The sequence below is a fragment of the Phasianus colchicus genome, chromosome 2, assembly GCF_987193195.1.
Source record: "Phasianus colchicus chromosome 2, bPhaCol1.hap1.1, whole genome shotgun sequence".
Lineage (NCBI taxonomy): Eukaryota > Metazoa > Chordata > Aves > Galliformes > Phasianidae > Phasianus > Phasianus colchicus.
The window spans coordinates 43,911,889-43,926,111 of record NC_143437.1 but is presented as its reverse complement, the minus strand read 5'-3'; the positions used below and the strand labels follow the sequence as shown (position 1 = coordinate 43,926,111).

Genomic DNA, 14,223 nt, shown 5'->3' with positions numbered 1-14,223 from the left:
CAAAATGCGACCCTTCAGCCAGATTTTTCAATTTTACAGTCTTCTTTTTTTTTTTTTTCTCAATATGTATATGGACACCTTTTCAGTTTTATTATCAAATAATCAGTTTGAAAATATTACACATGTTCAGGATACTGTGAATACATTTATCTGTATTATATTCCTTCCTTTCATCTTGCTTGCATGTGTCCCCCCAATGTTACGTTTTTTCCAGCAATTCAACTGATTTCACTCCTGAGTTCACAGGGATCAGTGATGTAATGAGCCATTTTTACAATTTCTTCCATTAGATTTGTGTGAGAATGCTTTTGTAAACACATGTCTGTGCACGTTTACACTTTAAAATTAATTATATACACCAACTAATGACAGCATATGTATGTATATTATGTGTGATACAAACTGTTTTCTCTAGTATAAATCTAATTCCTGCTTCTGAAAACGTAATTTCTGATGCTCTTCCAAAGTAAACTTTTGCTGTAGCTACGATACTGATATCAAATGTAGGGACAGTGGAGTCAGTTTTTTCACTAAGGGCCTACAGATATTTGCAAATTTGTTTCTCCACACAAACTCCATTTCAGCATTGAATATGCTTAAAAGTTGGAATGCAGTTAGGTCAATTTGAGAGCATTTACACCAGTGTAAATATTCTGATTGGAAAGGGTACATAAGCAAGGGCTTTCAGCATCACAGTGCTGGTGATAAGTCTTCACCTCCTAATTAATACCATAATATCTAAAGCTAGCTCAGTTTTAAACCTATTAGAGTCCTTGATTTATTGCAAATTTATGAGTAGAATAACTTTTAAGTTAGTTTAAATTCATGCAAATTGTTGCATAGAAACCTTTATATTAATTTGAGTAATTTCTTTGTCTGCTCTATTCCCATTGGTCTATTTTAAGCGTAGGTGGAATGATGTTTTTTTTTCCATTTTCTGACTAGATATTTCCATGCTACTATTCGCTCTTTGGTAATAGGATATTTTCATTCTTTGCATTATGACTTTACTGAAAACTTAAGATATAGAATCCATGGTGATGTATTTCAGATGAAAAAAGGAATTGAAAATGTTAATTATTTTTTTTTTTAATTTTTGCATTGAGCAAACTCCACCCTCTCAAATCTGAAAATCTTTCCACACGTTTCTCATTTCTCTTTTCAGACCACCTGTAAGTTAATTACATTAATGTAGATCAGCAACAGTGCACAGAAACTTTTTACAGCGAATAGTTTAGTTGACTGTTACCAGCTGATCTATATTAGTGATTAAGAAGTTGTTTGTATTGTATGCCAGCAGACTTCAAATAACAATTGAATATGGAAAAAAAGAAAGAAAGAAAGAAAGAAAACATTTTATCTTGGAGAATTTGTTATGAAAATAACTTTTGTTATTTTGTTCATGCTTTGGTAGGAGAGGAGATGTGTTTTGTTTCTGGATCCTCTTTAATTTCACTGATCCTGGAAACTGGAACTGTGTATATATTTAAATACAACATAAGAGATCCAAAACTGTAGAACTCTCATATGGTAGCTCTGCATAACTGAGTATCTGTGGACTCTGTAGTTGCACTACATTTTGTACTCTGTATTTGATTATGAAAGTATTTTCCTTGTATCTCCTGCATGCATCTCAGTCTCATGCAGTCTTTATAGCATAAATGAAGAAATGTGGTCTAAATGGAGCTTTTGTGCTGTGTAACCTGTTTGAGAAATCTACCTCACTGTTTTACAATGGCTTTTTTATTTTGCATGTTCATACTTAATCACACTGGAAAATGGAAAGCTGTTTGCATTTGAATGGTGTGCTTTGGCACTGTGTGATCAGCGCATGTACTAATGATTTCCTTTTATTTTTCTTCTTTCCTACTTTTCCCCTTTTTTCCCATTCTTTCCACGTTTTGTACTGCTATCTCCATACTTTCCTCTGAATTTCTTTGCTTACTGTAGCAGCCCTTGCCTTTTCTCTTGCAGCAACAGCCCAGGCTCCAAGGATCATTACTGGGCCTGCGCCTGTTCTCCCACCAGCTGCCCTGCGTACTCCTACGCCAGCTGGCCCTACCATAATGCCTTTGATCAGACAAATACAAACCGCTGTCATGCCAAACGGAACTCCTCATCCCACCGCTGCAATAGTGCCACCAGGACCCGAAGCTGGTTTAATTTACACCCCGTACGAGTACCCCTACACGCTGGCACCAGCTACATCAATCCTTGAGTATCCCATTGAACCTAGTGGTGTATTAGGTAAGACTCTTATCCGTGCATGACTGCAGAATACATCGTATGCTTTCATGGTATTTGCATCTAGAAGTCATGGGCTTAAAGAGAAAAAAAAAAAACAAAGCACACGCACACTATTGCCTCAGATATATCACAGTTGCTTAGGAAGACTGATGGTGTAATTCAAATATTTTAAGTGTTTGTGTTTAGCATATTAGTAAGATTGTTGAAAACAAAATGTTTATGTGTCACGAGTTGGCAGGTACATAGGCAAGAAAAAAACAAATGTACGTTGATGTCTATTGTATGTAACTTGTTCTCCCATCAATACTGGATTTGTTTGTGTCAACTTCAGCGTAAGTTCCCAGCAATCATTGGAAAAACGAACTTTTGATTCTGTAGTATCTTTTTAGTAGCCAAACTGGAGAGAATTGAAAGATGTTTTTTCAGTTTGTTTGGGTTTTATTCTTTATTTAGACCACATTTGATCCATCTCTCCTCAGCTGTAAATCATTTTGTTAGCAGAAAATAATTTGAGTGAATAAATGTAAAGGAAACTAAGTTCTGAGCAATAGACGATACAGTTAGCAACTTTATTGATTGCTTTTTTTAAGTACATTGTGTTGAAATGTCCATCATTCCTAATATTTCAGAACATTGACTTGCTGTATGAAGGCGAAAATGATAAAGCAGCCTTGACAATTCAGTTAACCAGTCAATGTGGAACGAGCAGTTCCTATAGTGACTTCGTTCCCTTCTGTCTGCAGAATATAAATAATCTTTTCTCGTTAGTTTGTTCTGAATTGCATATGACCTTGGTGCTGCATAATGTTGATTTTATAGAACTTTGATCTTAGTTTGTTCAGTGGCAGTTATTGATTTACACAGATTTTAAACATCTCTAATGAACACTGGACAATAAGGTTCAAAGTCAATATTTTGTTGAAAGTATTGCAAAAAATCAGTGTTTCACTTAAATGATGAATAGTTGTTGTGTTATCTGTCTGTGTGCGTTTCCCTGTTACACAGTAAAAAACAAAACGTATTTAAGACTTTTCCCTTTCAGGATTAGTGAGGCACTAGTAGAAGTTTTAATAGGGCAAAAGTATTCAGTAGGTCTGTCTTTGGGCATCTTGTTTTCCACCATCTCATAGCCAACATCCAGTGACTGTATGATAACGTCATTGTTTATTTATTTCCTATAAACAAGCGCATGCTCTCCCCAGCTCCACCACCCCGATTTGTTAGTCCTTACTGTGGCGCTTGCAGTATCTCCTGGGGTAGAGTTGCAGTTATAGGCAATCTCCCCTCCCGAGTTTAGTTAATACCAAGTAAAGAAACAGTAATAAGTTAATATTATGCAGGAAACTTTCACTGATTTCTCACAGAATTTTGCATACTTCTATAGTGTCACTCCCAAAAGGCAGCTGATGCCATTGCACTCTTCTAGGCACAGCTGGGAGTGCAAGTGTGTAGCCTAAAACAGTTCTCTCTAAATAGTCTGATTTAAAAAAGGAAAAAGGAGAGAAAAAAATTAACCACACCCCTGTTTGCATAGCATGGAATCAGTGAGTAATACGACATCTGCTCTATTATCTGACCATTTGCATTGATTTGATTAAATGAGTTTTTGGTTGAGTTTTACTTCATAATATACTCATGAGTATGAAGTAAAATAATATATAATATTCTTCATAATGTGTTCATGAGTAATGTTATATATTTTGTCCATTTTCTACTGCACCTTTAAGGTACTTAAAAACAGTTCTGTTAAAAATAACAGAGGAATGCATCCCTTTGAGTATTTTGGGGGATATTGGTGTTGGAATCAAATTCCAGTTGGTGACTAACTTTGAATTCCCTTCCTTTTATCTTTAGGTATGGCTTTCCCAACGAAAGGCTAAGAATTCAAGAACGGTCTTAACTGATCCTTCATCAGATCTGAATTTTAACAAATGCTTAGTTTCAGCAGCCTTGAGAAAAGCTTGGCCTAGCAGTCAGTGACTTACTTGCACTTTTTTGCACATAGATTTAAAATAAAATAGTGCTATTAATTTGGATTAGCCCCTATTATTACAGAGTAGCTGTAATTTATGAGTGTATAGTAGTGTACTGACTGCTAAGTGTTCTATATAGTGTTTGCTTTACTAATCACCTAATTCATTGCAGTTCATACTTATTGACTTAAAGTTTAAAATCACAATCTGTAGGCTTGAAGAATTGCTTTAAAACTTCTTTTTTTGTGGTAGAACTGGAAATGATCTTAAAGTTAGCAAATAATTGTCAGTATTAAAAGATGGCATTATTTAAAATAGTCCTGCTGCAAGAAAGGCACTTCAGTGAATATGTGACTAGTAAAGCTTAAATGTGCTTGGGTCTAATAGATTTCATGAAATACTGTAATTTTGGGATTGTAAATGAATGGATTAAACAGGTTAAGGCCAGGATGTTTAAAATAAATGCAATATTAATCTGCACAGATAAACTTCTTATGGTTAAAATTTGAAACTACTGTGCCTTAACTTGTTGCTTTTCTTAAAATGAACTTTTGTAGTTAATGATCATTTAAATCCATTTTGATAAACCTGCTGTTAATGTTTTCTTGAATGTTTTCTAACTTTGTCTTGATAATTGCAATTTAACTAGGTGCGGTGGCTACTAAAGTTCGAAGGCACGATATGCGTGTCCATCCTTACCAAAGGATTGTGACCGCAGACCGAGGTTAGTTTAGTTCTGGAGTTCTTGTTTGTAAGAAGTGCTTTGAGTGTACATGAGATTTGCAACACCACAGCTGGTTAACCAAAAACCATATTTTGTCCCATTCAAAACTTTTTCACAAAAATGTGAATAGTTAATATTTTAGAGCTTAGGGAATACTTGTGGTTACAAAAAATTTTTTGTAAACCTGCCTTTCCCAGCTCAATTAAATATATACACTTTGCTGTATATTTAACATAAAAGCTATAACAAATTTCCCTTTAAAAAACTATTTAAAGATCCATCTGCATCAGGAAACCCTATGAGTTAAGTGCTGCAGTGATTAATTTGTGTTCCCTCCTCTCCCTCCAATTTGTTCTTTTAATTGGTGTGGAAATATCAGATTGGTGTTGCAAAATAAAATGAATGGATGGTTGCTTAATGAGGAAGAAGTAAAGGAATAAATGCCTCCTGTCTGTGTCTGGAGAAATTTGAAGATTTAGATTCCTTTTTTTCCAATAAACTTTTGAGCCACTGTACTGTATATTTTGAGGAGGATGCATGTTCTCAGATACCTAACTGAATTCAGAAACATAAGGGCTGTGAAGAAAATACTTCAAAAGTTGTTTGAGTTTGAATTAATAAGGATGAGGGAAGGGAAGGTGTTTTGGTTTTCTGCCAAACTCTGTTTCCTGGTTTTTCCTGCCTCTTGCTGCTAAAATGCGTAACCTGAAGGAGAGCAACTTTTGAAGTCCTGTTGGTGAGATGACATCCAATATTTGGGCATCTCTCTTATAACTCTTGACTGGAAAGTAAATCTTCATTTTTCTCCCATTCCTCAAACGTAATGCCTTTGGACCCCTGAATGAAGTATTTAAGCTTATTGAGAAAACCAATATTTTCGGTTTATTGACATTGGCTAATAAACAGTGTAGGCTGAGCACAGGAACTCCCGAATTCTTATCCTGTCCCTGCTGCTGACTCCGTGTGGGTTTCGGCAAGTCATTTAATCCCTCTGTGAATGTTTTCCCATCTGTAAAATAAGGATAATAATACTTCCCTACCTCACAGGGGTGTTGTGGGGGTTCTTGTTTGTACAGGGCTTTGAGGACACAAAGCTTTATGTGCCAAGTATTATTATTCTGCTCTCATCAAAAATCAGTGCTGTGCAGGCTTATATGATAGTGTAATACTCAGAAGCCAAATTCCGGTGACAGATCTGACATCTCCTAATGCTGACTACACTTTATTTCTCACAATCTTCTATAAATTTGCTACAAGAAACGATACAGATTTAAGTCAATACTTTAAGAATGGCCCTCCTGGATACTTGCTATGTTTATGTAACACTTTTACCTTTCATATGGGAAGAACATATGCTTTAAGAAAGATGTAGAGCTGATAACAAGACACTACGTAGGTTTTTCAGAAGGTTTTTTCTTATTTCTTGAAAGCTCTTCAGTGGGCAACAGGGCATAGTCAGAATAAGGTCATAGTAAATGTTGACAAAGAGCAAAAGAGATTATAACCTACATTCTGTCAAGTGCGATATATGTTAGGATTTGGTTATCTTTAAAAGTTTAACCTGATGTTACAAAGATCGGTTTTTGCTTAAGATAATTTTGATCTGCAATGATAGCTTCAGGCTACCCCAAAACTACTTGTTTAGTTGGATATTTACCTGAGACAGCTAGTAAATACAATGATAAAGTACAGAGTGAGAGAAGCATTCCAATTTTTTATTTGCTTTCATCATGGTAGCATTTAGTCAACATATATTTTAAATATTTGGTGAAGGGCCTAGGTGTTTTGTCTGGGGTTGCCACTTACAAGTCACTGAGAAAAAGTTACTGGTTTTGTTTTACCTTCTTTTAAAATATAGCCATTTTCTGATAATACAGTGATCTTCTCTAACCATATTTGAAGTCAATTTTATTATAAATAAATAAATTCAGGTGGCTTATCTCCTATGAAATAAGTCATGTATACCTCTATCTGTCTGCATTGAAAACCATGCTGATATTTCAGGTAAACTTTTTTTTAGTCTCATCTAAGCAATACCGATGTTATCTTAAGAATATTACATAAAATTAACTTTACAACTTTATTTCATTTTATTCTGAATCTGAAACCCTAGATTATCCCCGACAGTTTTAACAGTTTTGCAAAAGGCTTTGAAAAGCATTGTTCGGGAATGAGGCAGATTCTTGAATGTGTTAAAATTTTATTGTAGAGTTAAAATAGTAAATATCTATCATATTCATCTATTGAGTTGTTCAATCACTGATACACTTCTATAGCTATAGCCATGAAAAACAATGTCAGCAAACCGAAATATATTTTTTTCAATACAGAAATGTTTTTTATGTAGTTAAAGGTTGCTAAAACTATATTTGCATTCACTGGGTCTAAAGTTTTTTCTGTTGTTGTTTTTTTTGTTTTGTTTTAATTCTAAATCGATTTTCAGATGACTTGGTAGTACTACTGCATTCACTTTTTAAGTAGGTTTTTACTCTTTGCATAGGTTTTTTTTAGAGATAAGCACTGCATTTAAAGCAAGAATCCCGGAATGTGTAAATGTTTTACTCTTTACAACTAAGCATTTAGAATTGGTGAAGGGTTGAAAAATGTAGCTCATTTTAACTAAGAATAAAACCCCAATTTATAAATAATACAAAATTGAATTTGATGCATATAACAGAGAGACTGACTGATTTAATTGTAATAAACTGTAAATGGTGTTGCACAGTTGACAAACCTGTGTGTACTGTAGAAGGCCAGAGACTTGGCAGAGGATGTATCACAGGTGTACTGGTATTTTTAAAAGGTAGCTTGCTTTGGTTATAGACTCCACAAGAAATAATAATGCTCAGAATATTCTTGAATGTTATATCCAAACAAACTGTCACATAATTTATATAAAAATTTTAATACCATTTAATCAAAATTGTAATCAGTATCAAAATGCTTTAAGAGTCTGTGTTTCTAGTATACCTGTAAAGTGGTGAGATTGTGCCACATAAATATTTATTTTTATTTTTGCTTATTTTTGAAACAGTCGTTTTAATTTAAACAAATCCCAGTTAGCATGATTCTGAAAAAAATCAGGGAGCATGTGGTCTCATTTATGTTACAGTAGTCATTTTTTTTTAGTGTTTATGAACTGTATCCTAAATGATAGGCCATTTTTGTTATGTGAAGGTAAATCAACCCATGAGAAGATTGCTAAATCAATGCTATCTGTGAATATTACACCTACTGGACTTCATTTTAATGAAATGGCACAAATCTGACTTTGCACTGAATACCTTTCTCACTTTCATCTCCTCTGCCTTAGTCAAAATGGCAACAGTACAAAAACTTTATCAACCTCAGAATTTATTAGCTATAATTAAGCTGTTGAATGAGTCTTAAAAAATAAAAACAACAAAAAAAAAATTATACTACTGTTAAGTGGACCAAGTTTGGTGAAGGAGAATGTGAGAGAATGATTAAAGAAGGAACAGCTCAAGAACATTGGGAATGATAACTTTCCACTTGAGAATTTTTTTATGTTTTACTGTAATGTGTTTGTGTTTTTGGGTTTTTTTTGTTGTTGTTGTTGTTTTGTTTTTTCTTTTTTTCTTTTTCTTTTTTTTTTTTTTTTTGCAAAAGAAAATAGTATTTACAGGTGGCTTCTTTTAAAATATAAAAATATAAAGCAGGAATGTATATGAAATGTCAGATTTTATTGTATTTGCAGAGTATTAGCTTTGAAAATGAATAAAGAGAGCTGTTTGTAGTTTTAAAATGCCTTATTAGTATCAATTAGATATTTTCTCTATTTTTTGATGTACTTAGAGCTTTTTAAGTATAGAATTTAAAATGGCAGGACTTTTACAGTGTTTACATGCAAGTGCATTTTATAAGTGTCCTATATGTGTAAAATAGTATTTGGAATGGGAAGATGCTGGCTAAAGTAGCAGCCTTAGCGTTTTCCTGGTTCCCACGATGATGCCTACGTTGCTAGACTACAGTTTAGTACTGCTTTGTATCATGAGGCCAAGAAATTCCATGTTGTTTGTAAATAGAATAAATGAAAGGCAATAAAAAATTTATTGAACAAAAAAACATTGTTTGGCCCCTAGTTTGTTGAACCAAATTGTTTCTGTAAGTTCAGAATTCCTCAGATCCATTTCTTTTAACAACCAGTTATTAATAATCACATCCATCATTAATAGTTGCTTAATGCTTGCACCTGGGGAGGTACTAATGCTTAATAGCAGTCAGATACTGATGCCGTGCACTGACTGTTGTTTCCAAATTCTTCCGACTGAGTTCCAAAACTGTTCATTGTTTTCGTTTTCCAATTTCCTTCATCGACTGCTACTAACCATTAGTCGTTAGTTGTATTTTTATCTCTATTTCTCCTGTTAACCGGTTTTGTGGGAGCGGGCTTCTCCTTCCCGTGTCCAAATCATGATGGAGGGCTGTCATGATTTTATTGCATTCCGTAGATGGTGTCGATCAGTATGTCAGAATTAAACATGCTTGTTTTTTATTAGTTGTGATTAGTTTTCATGTTGTCATTAAGCCGTCACTAGCTGGAACTAATCTCTTCTCTATCTTTTCTTTCTTTTTTTTGTTTTGTTTTTTTTTTTTTTTTTTTGTTCCTAACCACCCAGCCGCCACCGGCAACTAACCTATGACCTTCTGACCTCTGAACTCTTCACCCAATGATGACCTGACCATGCCTGCCTGCTGATCAGTTAACTGGTAATCGCCTTTGCTTGCCTGTCTTCAGTGCAGCGAGCTGGGGCACTTGTCCGTTCGTCTTACCATCTAACAAAACAGACAAAGAAATTGTTGTCCTCCAACTCCGCTTTTTTGTGTTCTCCTGTCTGGGTGAAAGTGGTTCTAGAACCTGCACTGAATAGTAGTAAAGCAATAAGGTCCAATTCATCCCTCCGCACTGATCATCCTCTAGCGTCCCGCCCCAAGCGAACGGTAAGGAGGCCTCGCACGAGATGGAGACAGATGTCCCTTAACTACCGATGACAGAGGCAGTTACTGTGAGAGACTTCTAGGAATATTTTTCTTCTCAAAAAAGAAGTCAAAGCTCTCTCTGAATGTACTGTGTGATGATGCATCATGCATGAACCTTTGGTCAGGGATGTCATTGGTGAAGGGATTCCAAAAAGTATTCAAAATTTGACATGCTGTTTAGTCACTACCAGTGCCCTCAAAGGGCGGAAGTTGCAGCCTTTTTTCTATTGCCTGCCAAATTGGATGTTTTAAAAAAAAAAAAAAAAAAAAAAAAAAAGAGTGCCATGAAATACAGTGAATTTTCAGAACTACGTCAATGCAGTGAACAAAACAGCAACACTATGAAAGCTAAATCTGAGTTTAAATTATTTTAACCATATTTTAATCTCCTCGGAAGATTACATGAGAACAAGGTACATGCATTATGTGTCACATTACTGGGCAAACTGTTCAAATATTTTTTTTAAACCTCCCTGTATAGAAAAAAATTCATTAAGGATGTAAAAGCCATGCTTGCCTATTTGCTGTATACATGTAACGAAATTGTAGATAAAGTGTAGTGCATTGAAACAAAATGAACAAAAAAGTAGATACTTTTACTATACAAGGGTGCTGGTGCAGAAAAAAAATATATTTTTGGAAATGTAGCATTTTATACTTTCAAGTGTTATAAAAAAAGAAAAAAAGAACAAAGAAACCCTTTATTTCATTAAATGATTTTTTCTGGTGGTTGTCAAGAAACAAAAGACCAAAAGAGCCTTTTAGTCTTTCTTTTTTATTTTTTAAGTATTGGAATAAGTCTAAAGAAAAGGAAGTGCCTTATTTTCTTCATGGTCATTTAGTCAAATGTCTTGTATAATCATCTTCTCCCTCAGACAAGTTACTGCATGCCACTCAGTCGCCCAGTATGTGAAAAGAAGCTGTGAGGAAAGACAAATGATGAGTTGACCATATTAATTACCTGATTTTTGCCATATTAGTGTGACGTGACTTTGCCATAATCGCATTCTGAACAATATTTGCTAAGTTTTTGTCAAATCAGCCCATAGTTACTTCCACAACTCTGCTTTTCAAATCAGAGCTAATACACTACTTGTGCAACGTAAACCAAAGGTTCTGTGATACAGACTGTCTTATTCTAAATTAGACTCTTAGCTGAGAGATGTTGGTAGAGCTGGAAGTAATTCATTTTTGTTCAGGGATGGAGACAAGTTTTCTTAACTTTGGTTGGAATAAATATGCATCAGACATAGTAGACTTCAGAGTCATCCAGAAAACTAGTGTTCTGTGGATAACGAAAATGCTTAGCTAGTCCTCAGTTATGGTCTGAGCATGTCCCCCCATTTTTGTGAACAGTTTCTGCAGTGTCAAGCAGTAAGCAAGTTATTTATTTTTCAGCTCTCCTTTGATTAATGTTACATCTGCCTACTGGCTTTCTTTCGCAAGATAAGCAGGAGGGGGACATCAGTTAGCTGTTTGATGCCCAGCTATGCTGTATTTTTAACCCTTACTTTCACACGAGATTGATATAGCTTGGCAATCACAGGAGTTGAAGCTGTTGAACGCACAGTATTTGAATCTAAAAACATTAAGTATTACTTTGTGTGGAGCTCAGTACTAAGCTTGGCAAATATCAGGTGATAACTTTACTCCCCTTCTTGTCAACTTACTCTCCTCCTGCAGATCTTCACAGCTTCCAAACGAAAGTTCAATAGTAAGCTAAGAGGGCTTACATTTTAAGCACCTGCATGGTGACCTCATCTAACATCTTGTCTCACCTGGAAATAATTATCAGTTTATTTACTATGCAATAGACATTCATCCTTTTGTATTCAGCTAGCTTTTTGTTTATTGTACCACCGGCTTTGTCTTCCTGTTACACATACAGTTGTTGATTTTACTTACAGTATATACTGTGCCATTTTGATTCTTTTTTTGGTTGGTTGGTTGAATAAACTTGCGACACTCGAACATTTGAAGAGAGATTTGCTAAAACAATACCAGTATTTGATCCAGTTTCATCTCAACTATGATAAAACCTGGACATTTTAGATGTTTATCAAAGGTCTTTTATTGGGAGGGAGGGGAAGTACGTGAAACAGATGTGTGACATGTGAAAGTAATGTTTGCTCTGAACAAATTTTCTGAAAACTTAGTTGACAAAATTTTGGATCAACTTAGGAAAAAAAGCATGACTTTTGAAATCTCTGAATGCCTTGGTTCTCAGTATTATCATTCTTTAATGACTTTTTCTTTATTAAAATAAGTAGTTTTAAGACTTCTTTCTGACAGTATTATGTAATTTTTTTTTTTTTTTAGAGTGGGTAGATGGGAGTGTCGCTTGTATGTAACCGTACAGATGACATGTATTTGTCTGTTCTTTATTATCTTAGTAGTTTCATGCTATGTATGTACCATAACCAACCTATTGCCTATGAGAAACATGTAAGATAATGTATTTACAGCCATTGTTACAAGTTTATAATGTATTTTTCTATCTTGTTTTATATGTATGTTATATAACATTCAAAAAGAATTTTTTTCCTGATTGAGAAAAAAAAAAAAGGATACAAAATGCAAAACCCACAATTTTGATAACAGAGAAATTGCCAATTGTTTTGCAGTACTTTATTATATTGGGAGTGTTGTCTTTCTTGGGCTTTTAGTTAGCTACTGGATGAATACATTAGACATATTTGGGTTTTAGTTGGGTTTTTACATAGCTTGCATTTTAATTCTTTGGTTCTTTGCTGTTTCTATTAACCCATAGCATTATTTTAATAAATGTTATAATACCAACCTACTAACTCTGGACTATGTCTGTTTATTAACCATTACATGTTTAATTAAAGTAAACGAATAAAGACGGAAGAATGTAAAGTCTTGAGTTACTGGACTAACCCTGAAGAACGTGACCACAGATAACACAACGTGACTTGTTTTTATGTTGTTTGTCGGCTGACATTCTGCACACTACTATTAAGTTGGCTTTGGTCGTTCTGGCCTTTTACCTTGGGGAATAGGTGCCAGTAGATAAGGGAACAAAGTAGCAATTTTTTTTTTTTTTTTTTGAGGCATTCTTCTTGTAGTCTTGCCACTTGCCTTTCAGCATCTGCATTACTAATTCCACACTTTCTTTTTCTTTCTCTAAAATAATTACTGTCAGCTCGCAGCAAAAGAGCAAAGATGCCAGTGTATTGGTAAATCATGATGGTGTACAGAAACCAGTTTGATTCTTTGTTGAACCATTCAGAGGTTGCAGTTAATCTTGTTGCAATTTGTGATTTGTTGGCTTAGGCACCTGTTGCATCATGGTACTTTTCCAAGCACAAAAAACATCTAGATGTGATTAGCAGTACATTGAAATACAAAATCATCTTTTATTCCCTTGCCAAAAGTGCCTTATTTTCTTCATGCAGTGCTATTTTTATGTAATATTTTGTACTTCTGCTGTAGTCTATCAGTATTGCCTAGCTCAGGGGAGTACAATTTCTGTAAGCCAAAGGTCAGAACGGATCATTTCCTAATGACTGTAGAAAGTATAAAAACACACCTTTCACTAAATTTCCAAGCAACAGCCATTTCAAATTCCATGTCTGCCTTTATGTAATCTTTATCCCTGTGGATGACTGTAACAGCACGAATGCGGGGAATTGAAATGGTGAAAATGCTGTTTTGATTGTACCTCTATGCAGATGATTTTTATGGAAACGTTTCTCTTGCCACTTCTGTTGTCTGAGGCTCCTTTCCACAGCATGGGTAGTCCGCCTAGATTTGCAATCTTAAGGGGAACAGTCATTACAGCTAACGTCAAGGGAGACTGTTGATGTAGATCACACTTCAGATATCGACAGCCTTGGTGAAAAAACCCATTTATTTTTGTGTATATAGTAAAAAATTCAGATAAGGAGATTTTTCAACACTTACGATGTTTCAAACTATGCATCTCGAAATCTATGCAATATAAAATTTTAAAAAGTTCTTCCAATATTGATAATAATTGAAATTGAATGCATCTTTATTTTATGGAAGAAAAATAAGTGAGCTATGATGAAGATGTTTGTTTTATGAGGATGTGTAGCTTTCAGTTTGTTCTACAGAAACTCATAGGTACAGTTAGATTTCTATCAGTAGATTTAGAATAGTTTCACTTGTACAGAAATTTGAACAGATCACAAATATGCTGCTATTTTAAAAGTCAGTCACAGGTAGATGATGAAACAACAAAAAAGGGCATTTTTGACAGTTAACATTAGGAAATTTTGATTAAGTGATGGC

At 34.6% G+C, this 14,223-nt stretch overlaps 1 protein-coding gene across 7 annotated transcripts in view; it reads left to right on the top strand.

Annotated features, from left to right (window-relative positions):
• QKI (QKI, KH domain containing RNA binding) overlaps positions 1-12,801 on the top strand; it is a 136,272-nt gene extending 123,471 nt beyond the window's left edge. For 2 of the 7 annotated variants that reach the window (XM_031612758.2, XM_031612774.2), the window contains 3 exons: positions 1,975-2,247; positions 4,870-4,944; positions 9,585-12,801. In XM_031612758.2, the coding sequence (XP_031468618.1) occupies positions 1,975-2,247; positions 4,870-4,944; positions 9,585-9,601 (365 nt within the window). In that variant the 3' untranslated portion in view covers positions 9,602-12,801. The other 5 variants (XM_031612797.2, XM_031612805.2, XM_031612753.2 and 2 more) reach the window with 4 other exon arrangements.
• The last annotated feature ends 1,422 nt before the right edge of the window (positions 12,802-14,223 follow it).